The sequence below is a fragment of the Telopea speciosissima genome, chromosome 4 (genome assembly GCF_018873765.1).
Source record: "Telopea speciosissima isolate NSW1024214 ecotype Mountain lineage chromosome 4, Tspe_v1, whole genome shotgun sequence".
Lineage (NCBI taxonomy): Eukaryota > Viridiplantae > Streptophyta > Magnoliopsida > Proteales > Proteaceae > Telopea > Telopea speciosissima.
In genome coordinates, this window is record NC_057919.1 from 21,183,709 (window position 1) to 21,201,729 (window position 18,021).

Sequence of the window (18,021 nt, forward strand, 5' to 3'; positions counted from 1 at the left end):
AAGCTTCTATTTATAAAGAGTCACTTAGAAGTGAAATTACACAATTTCCCCTACTCTAATTAACTCTAATATTTAGAGTCATTAGAGATAGGGGAAAAAGGGAAATAAAGAAAGGAAAAATTACATAATAGAATACCAAGTATACCCCTACGGTATACATCATACAATTCAACACTCCCCCTCAAGTTGGAGCATAGATATCAATCATGCCCAACTTAGATACAAAAGGATGAAATAACTTTCCACTCAGCCCCTTAGTGAACACATCAGCAAGTTGATCTTCAGACTTCAAAAAGGGAACACAAATAAGACCACTTTCAAGCTTTTCCTTAATGAAGTATCTGTCAATCTCCACATGTTTAGTACGGTCATGCTGAACTGGATTATGGACTATGCTAATTGCAGCCTTGATGTCACAATATAGCATCATAGGAAGAGGAGTAAGAACACCAATTTCTTGAAGTAAACCTCGAATCCATAACAACTCACAAATGCCTTGGGCCATTGCACAAAATTCAGCTTCGGCACTTGATCTGGCCACCACATTTTGCTTCTTGTTGTGCCATGTAACTAGATTGCCTCCAACAAAGGTGCAATACCCTGTCACTGACTTACGATCTTGAGAGCCACCCCAATCAGCATCTGTATAGGCTTCAACCCTCAAGTGATCATGTGGGGATAAGAAAATGCCTTTCCCTGGAGCTGCCTTCAAGTAACGGAGAATGCGAAGAACAGCCTCCATGTGTGTGGAATAGGGATCATGCATGAACTGGCTTACAAGGCTCACAGTAAAGGCAATGTCAAGTCGTGTGTGAGATAAATAGATAAGTTTTCCCACCAACCTCTGATAACGACCTCTTTCAACCGGTTCTCCATCACTTTCCTTTAGCATGGTGTTAGCTTTAAGAGGGGTATCACTTGGATGACAACCCAACAGCCCTGTCTCTGATAAAAGGTCTAGGATGTATTTCCTCTGGGAAAGATAGATGCCTTTTGATGATCTGGCAACTTCTATCCCAAGAAAATACTTGAGCTTTCCTAGGTCCTTGATCTCAAACTCACGTCCGAGGAACTCCTTAAGGTGATTTATCTCCTCACTGTCATTTCCAGTCACAACTATGTCATCTACATATACAATAAGGATTGTGACCTTATCACCATGACGTTTGATAAACAGCGTGTGATCAGCATTGCTTTGTTTAAACCCCACAGATGTCATGGCCTTATGAAATCTGCCAAACCAAGCTCTAGGAGACTTTTTGAGGCCATATAGAACACGCTTCAACTTGCAAACTTGGCCACTGGTTGTGTTAGAGGAAAAACTAGGAGGAACTTCCATGTACACTTCCTCATCAAGCTCTCCATGGAGGAAAGCATTTTTCCCATCAAGTTATTGTAGATCCCACCCTAGATTCACAGCACATGACAATAAAACTCTAACTGTGTTCAGCTTGGCAACTGGGGCAAAGGTCTCCTGGTAATCAATCCCATAGGTTTGAGTGAATCCTTTAGCCACAAGTCATGCATTGTATCTGTCCACACTGCCATCAATTTTCTGCTTGACCACAAACCCCCATTTGCACCCAACTGGTTTCTTCTCTGGAGGAAGAGCTATAATGTCCCATGTGTTGTTTTTCTTTAAGGCATTCATTTCTTCTACCATGGTTGCTTTTCACTTCAAATCTATAAGGGCCTGCTGCCAATTGTATGGAATACCAACAGAGGAAAGAGAAGAAACAAATGTACGATAGGAAGTAGATAATGTATCATAAGCAACAACATGAGATATGGGGTGTTGAGTACAAGGCCTAGTACCTTTACGATGAGCAATAGGTAAATCAAGATCAAGAGAAGGTTGAGGAGAAGAGGGATTACCAGTGGAGTTCGATTCTGGCTCAGGAGGCTTCAATTGGACAGGTTCAGGTGTTGTTGTGGTAGTGATCTCAATTTGCTTGTTCTTCTTTAACTTCTTCCGATAAAAGGTTGTGAGGTTGGGATCATCTATCAACTTCTTGTTAACTTGAGGAGTAGGCTCCCCCTATGTTGGAATCTCAGTGATGATAGGAGGAAAAAATTCATAGACAGCCACATCTTCACTATTACTAGTACTCTCCCCCAGAAGAGGAGGCAGGGAATAGTAGGAAACTGACTCATGAAAGATAACATCCATACTCACCATAGTACGGCGAGTAGGAGGAAAGTAGCACCGATAACCCTTCTGGGTTGGAGAATATCCAAGAAAAATACACCACAGTCCACGTGGTTCAAACTTGCCAGTAGAATGTGTGTCACGGACATAACAGACAAATCCAAAAGTGCGGGGAGGAACAATAAAAGAGGAAGACCCCTCTAGTATCTCAATAGGAGATCGAGCACCCAAAAAAACGAGTAGGCATGCGGTTTATGAGATAAGCAACAATAAGAACAGCTTTACTCCAGTATTGGAAAGGACATGGTGAGCAAACATGAGAGCACGAGCTACTTCCAAGAGGTGACGGCTCTTTCTTTCGGCCACCCCAGTTTGGGCAGGGGTGTTAACACAACTAGTTTGGTGAATAATGCCATGATCAGCTAGGTATTTTTGGAACTAGCCCTCTATGTACTCAGTACCATTATCACTCCTAAGAATTTTAATGGTAGCTTGGTACTGGGTTTGAAACATTTTAAGGAATAGCTGAAAACAACGAAATACGTCACTCTTATGTTGCATCACGTAAACCCAAGTAAGACAAGAATGGCAATCTATAAAAGTAACAAACCAACGATGACCAGAAATGGAAGTACGACAAGAGGGACCCCACACATCAGTATGAACCAAATGAAAAACAGCACTGCTTCTTTGATTAGTAGGAGAACAAGTAGAACGAGTTTGTTTAGCCATAACACAGGCTTCACAAAAAAACTCAGTCCGATTACATTCTTGAACTAGTTTAGGAAACAAATAGATAAAATCCCTACAGGGGGATGACCCAAACGGCAGTGCCATTGATACAAAGTAGTAGAAAATGCAGACGGAAGCTGAGGATGAGGAGAATGAAGATGAGAAGGCAAGGTTGTTGATGTAGAAGTGCCCTCAAGCAAGTAGAGACCACTATGCACCCTACCCAATCCAATCGTCCTCCCATGTGTCAGATCCTGGAAAACACAATAATCAGGATAAAATGTTACTTTACAATTCAAATCTCAGGTCAAACCATGGAACCAAAACTCGATCGTAACCTGTCGAAACCACCGAGTTAACTCGGTTTCCCAGGTTTCCGAGACGAGTTGAAGGGGGATTTTATAAAATCCCTGGATTCGACCGGGTTTCGATGGTTTCAACCAGTTTCGACCATATTTCGATGGTTTCGACACATATGCCCATCGAAACTAGGGGAAACTTGGCTCGAAACTAGGACAAGCAGGTATTTATGCCAGAAACCAAGACAGACACTTAGTTATGTCTAATATCATTTAAGTAAATGGTTTTGTATTTGTATTTCATTTACTTAAAATATTATTCATAAATAAGCAAACCCCCCTATTTGAATCCAATAAAAATAATTAAAAAATCAAATTCCAAAAGGAAAAAAAGTCAACCCTCCAGTTCAAGAACAAAATCTGGATTTTCGACGGTAGGTACAATTTTCAACTTTTTAATGCTGGGGTTTTTCTCAAATCTAAAAATTCCATAAATTTTAATATGGTAAAACATTGCTAAAAACCAAAAGTATGGTAAAATATTCATTTGTTTCGATGTCCAAAAAAATATTTTCATTCAGAGCGATTTTGACAGTATTCGCGCACACCAAATTCAGTTTGACCGGTACATAACTCCTTCAATATAAATCAGATTTGAGCAATCTTGGACTTATTGGAAAGCTAGCAAAACAAAGCTTTCTAACAAATCCAAGATTGTTTAAATCTCATTTATATTGAAGGAGTTATGTTCCGGTCAAACCTTATTTGATACCATGTCCAAGAACAATATATAGTATCAAACTTGGATCAAAACCATAAGTAATATTTTTAGTGTTCCCTATGTGAAACTAATGCATGGATTGAGTTTAAAATGTCAAAAATAGGCAGCACAAAAAGAATCAGGGCCAAAAAACAACTTCTGGGCCTCGAAACCAAGGTTCGAGTTAGCCTGGAGAAAGTCCCAAGTTTTGACCGAGATATAGTCGAAACCGAGACGAACTCGTTTTCTGGCTAGTCGAAACCTAATCGAAACCCGAGTTTTAGAACCTTGGGTCAAACTACTAATACAAAGAAGATTAGTAATAAAGTTTGGAATATGTAAAACTGAAGACAGGGTAAGAGAGGGAGAGCAGCTTATGGAACCCTTCCCAGATATAGAAGAGAGGGTGCCATCTGCTACTCGAACTTTGTCTTTACCAGATGAAGGGAAATACTTATGAAATAGATTTGAAGAACCTGTCATGTGGTCAGCGGCACTAGAGTCTATAATCCACGAAGTGGAAACAACCGATGCACAATGACCACCGAAAGGAATACCTGACTGGGAAAAATGGGAACCTGAAGTTGAGAATGCAACAGAAGCAGAGAAGCCCTCAACATGTCGGAAGGCCTGTAGCTCCTCTGGGGAAAGACCCACATCAGTACGAGGTAAAGTGTCAACTGTCTCTGTGTAATGAGCCTTGGTCTTGGGTTTACCCTTGGCTGCACGTTTGGCTTTAAAGTCAGCTAGCTTCCCATGGAGCTTCCATCAAGTAGCCTTTGTGTGAAATGGTTTGTTTCAATGCTCACATTGAACAGCCTCTTTCAAAGAAGCACCCAAATGAGCTGAAATCTCTGTAGCGGGAGTAGGGCTGGCACCAACTTGGAGGGCTGATTGGTCAATGGTAGGAGCGTGCAACATAGCAGCTCGGCGACTCTCCTCTGTGAGGACCAATGTATAGGACTGCTCCAAAGAAGGAAAAGGAACTCTGCTCAAAATCTGAACCCGAATCTGATCGAGTGATCGTACTCGACATTCAAACCAGGAAGGAAATCATACACTCGAATCTTGTCCACATGCTTGCGATATGCAGCAATATCTGCAGCATTGGTAGGCTGGTAGTCGGAATAATGATCAAGTTTATGCCATAAGCTTCGGAGGGCTGCCCAGTACTGGGAGACAGATAGTTCCTTTTGGGTGCTGTCATGAACCTTCTTATGGAGTTCATACGCCTGGGCATCATTCCCAACCTGACCATATATCTCCTTTGCACCTACCCATATCTGGGATGCAGTATCTAGTAACAAATACCCACTACAAATATCAGATTGCATCGAGTTAAGTAAGAAAGACATCACATTAGAGTCATTTGCAATCCATCTTTTCTTGGTAGGACCTTCTTCAGCTGGTTTAAAAGTGGTGCTAGTGATGTGTCCAGTAAGGTCTCGGCCTGCAATAGTCAAGTACATGGATCTGGACCACATCAAGTAGTTGGCACTGTCAAGCTTAAGGGCAGCAGCATAAGGGAGATAATCACTCCTAAGCTGTCCATTGGAGGATGCTGAAGTGACATCTGAAACAGTCCTTGAGCCAGTCATGTCGAAGATGCGGCAATATAGGAGAAGGGCCGAAAAATGTAGCAGCAGTAACCCAAGAAATCTTCAATGATTTGAGCTAAAAATTTTGATTGAGTACACTTCAATGAGGATGGAAGTAGTCCTCAAAAATTCAAACCAATCGGAGAAGGAGAACTATAAGAGGCAATTCATCAAACAGCTATTTAGCAACCTGGTAGCAGTGTCGAAGGGCTGAGAAGTGCACCAGCGATAACTCCAAAAATACCCGATAGAAAAGGCTCAAATTTGGATCGAGTACTTTCCTAATATGAGAGAAACTACCCTCAAAAAATCAGCCTCAACAAAAAAGGGAAACTGATGCAGATTTATCACCAAACTGGGCTTCTTTTATTAGGAATAAGTCTAGGGTTGGGTTACATACATGTTGGGCCTTTGATCCCATGGGTTTCTAATGTAATAAGCCACTTTTATGGGCCTAAACTATGGGTAAATAGGTTGCATACGGGATTAGCTCCCATATTTAGTTTTATTTCCATACTTAGCTTTTTATTTAGTGTTGTAAATTGAACCAGTTCAACCAACGGTTCAATTTAAGTGATTTTATTAGTTTTTCTTTTAGTTGTTTAGCTGGGCTGGATTAGGACTCTATTTTGAGTCTATTTCAGTTTCCTAGTCAGTTTAAGCTAGCTAATAGGTTAGGGATAGGATTAGGCCTTTCCTTTTTAGTGCCTAAGTCTATTTTTGAGTCTTCTATATAAGTTTGCAAGGGAGGCCAGCATTGAATATGAATTTTGATTAATAAAAACTCAGCTTTATGCTTGCTACCTTTGTTGCTGCTATTCTTTCCTATGAGATCCAGTCTTGTGAGTCATATCAAGACCCCCCCTTGTGAGTCATATCAAGGATTGAAGGACTGGAATCCCCAGTGACTCCTTGCATCTTGAAGATCGGAGGTTTCTTCTAGTTTCAAGCTACTGCTATTGTTCTCTGCAATCCAGTGAGTTTGAAGTTGCAATTTTTATTTTAACCTTCTTCTTCTAATCTTCTAACCCTAGCCTACCTATACTGTTCAGCATTCCCCTCCATTAAACCTACTCCAATTCCCTCCCATCCATCAAACCTAGCCCTCCATTAAACCTGCAACTTCCACCTTCGAATCATAGCTTAGTTTCTAAGCAACCATCATCCCACCATCAGATCTGTCCCAAACTTTGAGCATACATCCACCACACTCCCCCCTACACTCGATCCTACTGTCAGCCCAATCAGACCACTCAAACCCTAATCCCCCTCATCTCCCATAAAACCCAAAACCCTAAAAACCATTCTAAATTCTGTCTAGCCCTAATTAACCATCAAAACACCACCAAAGCCTGATCGAGTCACCCCCCTACTGCCAGCTACACTCAATCACAAACCCTGCCCCAAAGCCCCTTCCTAAACCCTAGAATTAGCCTAAAATCTGAAACCTAAAACAAAAACCCTAACCCTAAAACTGCAGAACTTCTAAACCTATCCAAACCCTACTTTCTTTATACCATATTAATCCCCTAAACCTACATATCAAAACCATATATAAACCATACCTGAATTCCTAAACCTAACCCTAATTTCAACCTAAACAGTCCACATCTGTAAACAGTTACGGAATTCTGTTTTTCCTGGTTCCTAATAGGCCTTGCCTATATAGGACTACATTAGAAACCCTAAATCGATTAGGGTGTTAGGGTTTTAAAAACCCTAAATGCTGAGATCGACTTTTCTGCTTTTTTGGGCTGAATCTGAAAATTTTTTATGGAGATGATCGATACACTGTTGTTCAAGGTATGCTGGTGTGGATCTTCAAAGGAAGGACAGCACAAGATCAATGCCTACCTCATACGTGCTGTTCTTTGTACAGATTTAGGACCAAGGAGAAGAAGGAGAAGAAAAAAAGTTCGAAGGTAAAGAAGGGGCTGTTAGAGAAGGAGAGAAACAATGGAGATGTTTGTTCTAGTCTCTAGATCAGTTTCAGCTCTGATACCATGTTAGAAATCTGAGAAGAAGAGTAATAGCGCTGAAGTGCTTGAATGATCAATGAGATCAGTCAAGCTTCTATTTATAAAGAGTCACTTAGTAGTGAAATTACATAACTACCCCTACTCTAATTAACTCTAATATTTAGAGTTATTAGATAGGGGAAAAAGGGAAATAAAGAAAGGGAAAATTACATAATAGAATCCCAAGTATACCTCCACGGTATACATCATACAATTCAACAAGTCTTTAATATAAGGTTGGAAGGGGGCAAGTATTGGGAATGAATTTTGATATTAATGAAAAGTTTTTGCTGCTCTTCTTCTGCATTGAAGATTTTTATCTTGTGTTTGATCAAGGCTGGTGGGATCAGTGTTTGATCCGATTGACACCTTGCAGTGGGAAGCCCGGGTGGTCGTCGGTGGGATTGGTGTTTGATCCAATCGACACCTCGCGGTGTGAAGCCCGGGTTCTTTTGAAGCTGTACATTCAAGTTCTAGTTCAAGATTGGATTTTTATTCAAGTTTCAACTTCCAACAAGCTACTGCCAGAGAGTTTGTGTGAAGTGATCCCCATCCCCTTCATTTTTGTTTGAAACAGAAAACTTTCAAACAAATCCAAGATTGATTAAATCTGATTTATATTGAAGGAGTTATGTTTTGGTCAAACTTAATTTGGTACGCGCGAATGCTATCAAAATCACTCTAAATGAAAATATTTTTTTACATATCAAAACAAATAAATATTTTACCGTACTTTTGGATTTTAGCAATGTTTTGTCATATTAAGAATTATGGAATTTATAGATTTGAGAAAACTCCAACATTTAAAAGTTGAAAATTGCACCTACCGCTGAAAATCCAGTTTTGTTCTTAAACTGGGGTGTTGACTTTTTATTCTTTTGGAATTTGATTTTTTAACTATTTTATTGGATTCAATTAGGGGGCATTTGTTTATTTATGAATAATATCTTAAGTAAATTGAAAATGATATTAGGCATAAATAAGTGCCTATCCTGGTTTCTGGCATAAGAGTCTCTCTTGGTTTCCCACTAAGTCAGACACTCAAACTCCTATCCGGACTTTGATTTTTCAAAATCTTATAGTGCCATTATGTTTAAATGGCCCAAAATAGGTTGTATACCAAGTTTCATGACCAAACTAGGTCAAAAACCCACCGAAACCATCAAACGAGTTCAAAAAAATAAATGCACCAACTCGGTTTTTAGCATAACCGAAACCAAGTCCGAAACCGAGTTCTCGAACCTTGCCCAAACACCGATGCCATCTGTGTAACTCCAATAAAGCAAAAGTAGACGAACCAAGGAGAGATGCTACAGTAGTCAAAGCTGATGGAAAGCTCTCAAGAAAGTATAGACCACCATCCATTTTACCACGGCCAATTGTACGTCTCGTTTCCAAGTCCTGAAAAATATAGTGAGATGGAAAAAATGTTACTTTGCAATTTAGATCCCGTGTAAGACTACTAATAGACAAGAGATTAGTAGAAAATTAGGGACATGGAGGACAGAGGAGAGGGATAACAATGGAGAACATTTGATGTACACTTTTCCTGAAACAGAGGAGAGGGATCCATCTACAACACGAACTCTACTGTTACCTGACAAAGGAAGATATTGAAAAAATTGAGAAGGAGACCCAGTCATATGATCAGTGGCACCTGAGTCGATTATACAAGGAACGAAAACGACTGAGGCACAATGGCCACCAAAAAAAATACCTGAGGTAGAAGAAGATGAGTCAGAGGACACTGGCAGAGATGTAGCAGACGCGGCACTGGCAAATGGAACTGATGAAGATGAAGTCTTGAGCCAGGACATCTAACGACGCAGGGTGAGAAACTCCTCCGAAGAGAGAGAAGACTCTGTAGAAGCATAATCAGGTATAGAATGATGGGCAGCAGCACCAGTGGGACGACCCTGCCCACGACCGCGAGAGAGTCGAGGACGCCAATGTAGCTTCCAGCATTTTTCTTTGGTATGGCATTCTTTCCCACAAAAATCACACTTCGTAAGTGCTCTCTCAAGAACAGAGTTATCAGCATTACCACGAGGAAAATTCCCATAAGAAGAATTCCCACGAGATGGAGTGCTTAAACCAAAGTAAAGGGCCAATCACTCCAATGTCACAGGATGGAGCATAGCAGTGCAATGACTGTCTTCAGATTGTACCATGACATATGCTTGCTCCAGAGAGGGAAAAGGATCACGATTCAGGACATGAGCCCTAATCTGATCAAACTCCATATTTAGGCCAGCAAGAAAGTCATAAACTCAAAGTTTATCTTCCCATTTTCTAAAGGCAACAGTATCTGTAACACAAGTAGCAGAAAAAATCCCATAGAAATCTGACTCTTGCCACATACCTCGTAGAGTAGAGTAGTACTGGGACAAAGGCATCTCTTTTTGCTTAGTGTCATCAATCTTCTTCCTTATTTCACAGCATTGTGAATCATTACAAACCTGGGAATAAGTCTCTTTCGCAGCCTTCCAGATTTTAGCAGCAGTATCTAGAAGAAGGTATCCTCGAGTAATGGTAGGATCCAAAGAGTTGATGAGATATGGCATTACAAGACAGTTGTCAATATCCCATTTAATTTGAGAAGGACCAGCATCAGTATGCTTGACAAAATCCCCTATAAGGTAGCCAGAAAGGCCACGGGAACCAATGGCAAGAGAACATGAACAGGACCATATCAAGTAGTCGCTACCATCTAGTTTGATGGAGCTCATAGGGAACAAAGGGAAGTCACGCTCACACTGTATGACTCCTTCATGTCCAGTGGATGCCCTTGACATGTTCGACTTTGTTGCTGATCTAAAAATGTATAACAAAGAGAGATCCTACCACATAAGAAAATCTCCAAACACGAAAGATGGAGATTTAAATCATAATAGGTAAGGAACCCTTGGTGGGAAAGAACTTGCCACCAAGGGAAAAAAGAGGGCAAGGCGGAAATGGTGGTGTCTAGCAGCAATGGTGGAAGAAGGTGGCGGTGGTGGCTGTCAGTAAGACCGAGAGAGAAAGAGAGGACGTGTCGGCGGTAACTCTAGGGTTTCATGAGCAAGACCATTAGGATTTGGATCCCAAAGTTGATCCTTGCTCTGATACCATAATGGATTTGGGGAATTGAACTTATGTCAATGAGACACAAGCCCTCTTTATTTATAGTTAAATGATATGAAATACAAGTTACAATAATACCCCTAGGGCAACACTAATAAACACTAATGGACAATTATACCCTTGTACCAATATTAGAATAAAGATTAAAATGTAAAGTACGTAATCACATGATTTGCCATGATTATTATAATTTTATTTCATTGATGTAGCTAACTTTATAAAATTACATTATTACTTTCATAGCTTTCGATGGTTTTATATATTGAAGTACAAAATAAGTTAGAAAAGGTGACTAAATATCATTTGCATTGGGTTATCGTTATAAAGATATTAAAGCACATCTACATCCATAGCCATAGGATGATTGTGATAGTGATTATGTCCTCCTAATAGCTACCAATTGGCATAAATACAATCATTGTATATTAATATAAGGCCTTATCTCATAACTAGCAATTTTGATTAAGTATTTCAACTATGTGGGGATGCAACACTAGATGACATTGATCATAATACGAAAACGAATTCAAGCCAACAATGAGCACTTATTCATCTATTAATTGTTATGCAGGGATATTTTTATAATTTTGGTCCTTACTGTGTAAGCACACATATTTTAACAGTCCACACTGAAAATTGAAGTTTTTTATGCTTTCTTAATGTTTCTCGTCACTACAAATTCTTCCATTATTTAAACACATTTCCATAAATTTTTCTTGAACTTTGTGTAGCTTCCAGTGGCATAGGCACTAACAATGTTGAGATTTTGAACATTGCCAGGAAGCAAAGAAAATCTTGGAACAGAAGCAGGTATATGGGAGTTGCTGGGGAACACATTCCCAACAAGTTTCAACGATAGAGTTAAGAGGGTAAGAGCACCTTGAGTGTGAAAGCTCGCCCATCACGACCATCAGGGAAGAGCACAGTCAAGAGTTTTTTATCTTCTTTGACAACCACACTATAAATGTAAAACATAGAAGAAATATTAGCAAACAAGAACAAAGTACCATACAGTAATAGTCAAGAGCAACAAAGTCAAAGTAACAATAAAATATGAAATTCAAAGAAGTAAAGCCAACCTGCCTGAGTTGTTTAGGTCGATACCACCAAGCGTAAGATTCACCTCACCACTTTTTGAATGAACAACATTCTAGAAATAAAAAACAATAGTCAGTAAAGCCTTCCATGTATTTGCTCAAGAAAAAATACGTGGTCGCTAAATAATAACATCCTGATCATCTCCTACAAAAATTAGAAGAATTATTGTTTTAAAGGGATTTTCTTATTGACACCCTCCTTTAAGGCGTCAAAGAATTTGTAACCTCACTTTTTACTCTTTTATTATAACAAACTTTTTTTCAATGAGGGTAAACTCTATCATTTCCCATGTATACTCGAAAAAATGTGTGAGACCATGACAGCTTTCGATAATGTCATAATGATAAGTCACTTTCAAATTATTTTGAAAACCCTTTTCTACACTTGACTTAAAGAACTTTTGGGAATAGAACAAGGGGCAATCAGAAGAAGGTGTCGAGTTCTAAATATGCCTGTAGAGGTATCATTTAGACATTCCCTATTTAAAATGAACTAAGACTTAACACTGGATGCCATTATCAATGTTAAGCCTGGACCATTCATCGATTAAGAAATAGCACTTAGTTCCTAAGGTCACCAGTTTAACCGATACATAAGGTAATCAGATATAGCACACAATTTGGACCACAGAATGTATCTCATGATGTTATTCCAATGTAGCAAAAGAATATCAGTCACTAAGAGGTACAAATTAAGGTTGATTTTAACCATTGTCCATTAATTTGGAACACAGATGCTAGGTTATTTCAGTTCAAGGTGGACAGCATACAACCGTCAAAGTAAATGAGTATCACCTTTCCGGACCTTAGTGCTTAGAGCAAGCACATAGCATTGAAACTATGAAGTATCAAAGAAACATTTCTCAAGACAATCCTATGGATATTTTGCAATATCTACTACCAAAAAAAGAAAACTTACAAGATGAAAAAAAAGGAGAGAGAGAAAAAGGCAAAGAGACACAATCACTTACCGGATCACTTCTAAAGAAGACCAATGATGTACGAGTTAAAATAAACCATCTTTTCTTCCATGATGTCCATCCTATTCCTACATATGGCAATTGCAGAATATTAATTTCAGATAAGCCATATACCTAAGTGACAGCACTAAAATACTGGTCCAGAATCTGTCAGTTTTTGTTCAACAGGAAAGGGAAAAAATATCTTGGAGGTATTTTCAAAGACCATATGCCACCTCAAACACCTTCAATCTCCAGTCATATCTCTTAATTAGTACCTCGCCATAATAGGCTCCAGAAAGATTTCAAAACCTTTTCCACTTTCAACAGCCCTATTTGCACTGTTGGGAAATAAGCTGGAGGTATTTTCAGTTATATTTATTTTAAGTTTTCACATCACGACTCAGATAGATCAACCTGGAAGATGGGATCGATTTAGTCTGGCATTTGAGAAGATATATCACAGGCAAGATAAGTTGGGAGGAAAATAAAAGACAGAGTGTGAAATTAGCTGGTATAGAACTACTAGTTCCTTCTTTGCATTCTCTATCTGTTTCTGGACCTAAGCAAATCGAGCCTGTCCCTGAAAGACTAGAGTAAGAAATCAGAAGACTGAGTAAACCAGATCTCTTTCACTTTGCACCTTCTTGGTTTTCCCTGAGTTTTCCACTCAGAAGAAACCTTCAGAATTGATTGTGTTATCCATGTTCTTCTAAATCGAGTTGTTTTACTTCGAGGGGAAAATATAGGTGTAAACTGTAAAGGTAGAAGTAAAGACATCCCTACTACGCAGCTCTCATACATGGAAAAATTGATTGAGTTCAGGATTGGTTGGATCACATGCTCATTATAGACAATATGACCATATATTGTATAATCTTGTCAAAAATCCAAGTAACCACAAAGAACTATCTTGTTTGAAGCAAATATAAAACCAAACACACCTTTGGACGAGATGAGAAGTGGCCCGCTCTTAAAAACCTGCATAGGAATATAAGGATCAGGATAGAAGAGCATTAAGCATTCTACTAAATGAATAACACAAAAATGAGCAAATGAAATGCCACCTAAAATATTGCCCAACTCTGACTTCACATGAGATCTAGAATAAACAAAGGTAATGCAAATTCTGTGCTAGCTAAATTATTGCACAAAATGATATACAAATCCATGCTTGAATAATTGAACTAGATTCCCCAGAGACTAACCAACTAACCAAGTAGCAAACTAAACCGGTGGAGGACACCACAATGAAAAAGTATAAGTTCCAATTCAAAAACTGACTTGCAAATAAGATCAAAACACCACTTGAGCTAGAACCCAGGTCTCTTCCACCAATGGAGCACTTTGTCACCAAGGAGTTTTACCCATGGAACTGAATATCGGTTGAAATTTGCATTTTCGACCAAGATATCTCGATTTCGATACTTTCCGAGATGAAACCTAAGGTCGATACTAAATCATACCAGGTTTCGACCATATTCACCTATTTTGCATATTTCGGTAGTTTCGGCCAGCCCAATTTTGATCAGTTTCAGTAGTTTCGATTGAAAAATACCGAGTTTTGACCAGTTTCAACCAGCCCCATGATATTTCGAGTGTAGCCCAGAAAAAATACCAGGTTTCGACTCTCGGTTTTGGCCAATGTCGAAACCAGCCTCGAAACCGAGATTTAGAACCTTTGTTTTTCCAACCAAAAGTTGATGCTTTCGTTAAGACTGAAGGTTTCCATTGGGTTCAAATTTTGACCAAAACATTCAAACTTCAGAAATTAATTGGATTTTCCAACTATAAGTCCTTTTTTCCACCATAATGGACCTAGCAGTTAAGTGCATAGGATTTCACTCATGAGCTCTATAACACATTATACGATATTTCTTACATAAACTAGTCCTGCCAACAACAGTCTTGCTTCATCACAAACTGATAAAAAGAAGCACATAAAAAAGAAATTTGATGAAAAAGGGAGATTGTAGAAGTATTATAATTCAGCACTGAGCTAATATTAGCATAATAATTCTTTGTTTTTTAAGGGGAGAGGGAGAGCGGAGGCGCCCCAGCGAGGACAAAAATTATGAGTGCATGACCTTAAATGTATAATGCGAAATCCAATAATGACAAACAAATGATAAGATTGATAAATGATCAATTACCATATTGCCAGCACGAGAACGGAACTGATCCGCCGGCACATGAGGAGGAGGGGCCGAATCACCATCTCCCTAAAACACAAAAAACCATACATTTGTTATTTTCCTTTCTCATATATTAACAAAACGACCTACATCGAACCAGCATTTCAGGGAGGGGGGGAAAAAGATAAAAGAAAATCATTCTGCGAATCATGATCCTCTATTGGTGAACCTACGCATTCTCACCTGAGAAGAGTCTGTGTTTCGGGTAACCATTCGACTATCACTGAGCAAGAATCAACAGCAACATAACCCAAAATCCTGCATTGCCATCGATCAATATCAAAGCACAATAATGACAAATTGAAGCAATTAAAGCATGAATGTTTCCCACTCGGATATGATCATTTTCCCTGAAATGTACAAATTAGGATTCATGTAGATCAGAAAAATTCAGGAAAAAGAAAATGCAGTTCGAGACGTACGCATACCTCGTTTACAGGTTAGTGTCAAAGAAACTGCAGAATTGACGAAGAAGGGAGGAGAGAGAGAAAGATGCAAAAAGTGAGACCTTCTGTCTCCCCCTTGCGTTCCCTGATTTTCCAACGGAAACCCATTGTTCAAGCGTCTGATTTTGAACCAGCCCGGGGATTGCGGAAAGTATTTGCCCTTTAATACCCCCATTAGATATGTACGACGACAACTGCGTATTGGAGGGAAAACTTTGATGGCACTTTCTTGTAAATCCGGTAGAAATTTCGGGTTAAAGAAGTAACTCGGCATCTGTCAGAAAAATTATGGATGGAGTAGTGTCTATAAATACGAGGACGTCAATCTCTGTGGGACCGAAATGCATTCTCACCAGCACATCGCCCGGCTAACCATGCGTGATAATTAATCTCCAATCATTTGCACGTCTATGGGAGTTTTTTAACCATTTCATATAAATAAGGGGTGAGTGAATAATAAACACATTCACGATTTTTCTCCTGCCCTTGATTTCCTCCATTTGGAAGTCAGTCCTTCGCTTTTGTTGGTTGGGTAGAAGAAGATCCTTCCCTCTTCATAAGGGAGTGGATTTGAATAGATATGATTTTTGGAGGAAAATCTATTTGTGTCTTTGTTGGCAAATTGGCCTTTTATACAGTTATTTCTTACATTTTGATGGAATGCAATCTTAGAAGATTGACTTCCAATTTTTGCACTTTAGGCAAGATTTTGAATGCCATCTCCTTAGATGTTTCCTTTAAAATTAGTTCGTTTCCTCTTTTTGATGTAAAGGATTTCCCAAGGAACACGTTCATTGAAGTATTCTGGGGTCTTTCTCTTTCTATTTTGCAGTCTAGTTAGCTCTAGGCTCTCTTGTTCTCTCTCTCTCTCTCTCTTTCTCTCTCTCTCTCTTTGTTTTTTGCTCTCGGGCCTATATATTCTGCCTTTTTTCTTCGTAATATAATTTTTATTCATTAAAAAAAAAAAAGAGGTGAGAGAATGCAAGTCTGACAAGACTATAGCTCAACAGATGGTAAGATCAGAACAACCCATCGTGGCAAAGCTAAAAGGATTCAAGCTAGGAGGTAAACCCTAAGGTCCCCTACTCGTAAATTTTAATCTAAGTAAAGTTTGTCATGTGTCAAAAACTCAAAATAGAAGTTAGAAAATCAAGATTATGAGATAGGGCATAGTAGTGGTTGAAGTATCGTAAATATGCATGGACATCCATGGGGATGTATGTCAATACACAAGAGTATTTGATTGAATTAGGCTCTGAAATTTAACGTGTAGTTAATCCAAAGTATTACTAATTATCCAATAATCATTTTACGTGACACAATGAAATAACATGTCTTGATAAGTTTATCAAATGAGACTATTCAAATGAGTTTTTCCTCTTGACATAATACTACATGTGGTAGGTCTAGTGGGGGCCCAATTTTAGTTATAGGTAGGCAATGAGATGGGCTGCCTTGATAAGTTTATTATGACAAATTTTTCAAAAGAGTTTTTTCCTATTGACATAATACTATATGTGGTAGGTCTAGTGGAGCCCCAATTTTAGCTATAGGTAGGCCTCATCTTCCCCTACTTTTGTATATAATTTGAACTCAATTTGACTCACAGTAGAAAATAAAAATTCGGAGGCATTTTGATCCCTAGAAAATACAAGAAAACTTCCTCCTAAAAAAATAAGGTACAATGTTGAATATAAAATGGGCCATGTGAATGGCTTGGGCCCCCAAGTTTGACATGATAAATATATGTGGGGATGTATGTCAATACATGAGAGTATTTGATTGAATTAGGCTCTGAAATTTAACATGTAGTTAATCCAAATTATTACTAATTATCCAATAATCACAATTGCCAGTCATCATTTTACGTGACACAATGAGATGACTTGTCTTGATAAGTTTATCAACTGAGACCATTCAAATAAGTTTTTTCTTTTTTTTGGTAATGAGAATTTATTAACGCTGGAACAATGTTCCAGAAGAGTCAGCATACAAGGCAAAGTGAATAAAGGTGGGGGGGAGAATGCAACCATACAAGATCGGCCTGATTAGAAGCACCAACAACCGCCAATCTGTCAGCCACAAAATTAGCTTCTCTTAGAGTGTGCACAAAGAGAATATTCGGGAAATTCAGGGATAGAATCCTACAATCATTGATTATGAGAGCAATCTTCAAAGGAATGGCATGAGAGCGCTCTTATAAGATGTTCACAACCAGAAGGTTATCACTTTCTATCAAAATCATTGAAAACCCCAAAGAGCAAGCTAACCGAAGAGCATGACGAACAGCGAGAGCCTCAGCTACAAGCACATAATTACTACCAATACCTTGCGCAAATCCACAAACGAAGTTTGAATTGAGTGACCTGCAAACACCTCCAATACCCGCTCTTCCTGGATTGTCGTGACTCACACCATCAACATTAAACTTGAGAAAAAGATCTAGAGGGGGAATCCATCTGACCAATTGTGGAACAGCTTGAGTGAATTGAGGAACTGTCCGCATAAAATCTTTAGTATTAGAGATACCGCTCAAGATGACCTGACTTGCATTGAAAGGGGCTTGTCTGAAAACCAAATCCCAATACCCAATCCAAATTTGCCAGAAGATATAGCATAAAAGAGGGGCCTTTAAAATATCATCC

The 18,021-nt window shown here is 38.9% G+C and overlaps 1 protein-coding gene across 3 annotated transcripts in view; it reads right to left on the reverse strand.

Moving 5' to 3' along the window:
- LOC122658483 (rho GTPase-activating protein REN1-like) overlaps positions 1–15,233 on the reverse strand; it is a 79,718-nt gene extending 64,485 nt beyond the window's left edge. For 2 of the 3 annotated variants that reach the window (XM_043853461.1, XM_043853460.1), the window contains exons 1-6: positions 15,114–15,232; positions 14,889–14,957; positions 13,680–13,716; positions 12,748–12,824; positions 11,759–11,829; positions 11,559–11,637 (exon numbers count right to left, since the gene is read on the reverse strand). In XM_043853461.1, the coding sequence (XP_043709396.1) occupies positions 11,559–11,637; positions 11,759–11,829; positions 12,748–12,824; positions 13,680–13,716; positions 14,889–14,957; positions 15,114–15,143 (363 nt within the window). In that variant the 5' untranslated portion in view covers positions 15,144–15,232. Of the gene's footprint in view, positions 1–11,558; positions 11,638–11,758; positions 11,830–12,747; positions 12,825–13,679; positions 13,717–14,888; positions 14,958–15,113 lie in introns of all 3 variants that reach the window. The other variant, XM_043853462.1, reaches the window with a different exon arrangement.
- Between the last annotated feature and the right edge of the window lie 2,788 nt (positions 15,234–18,021).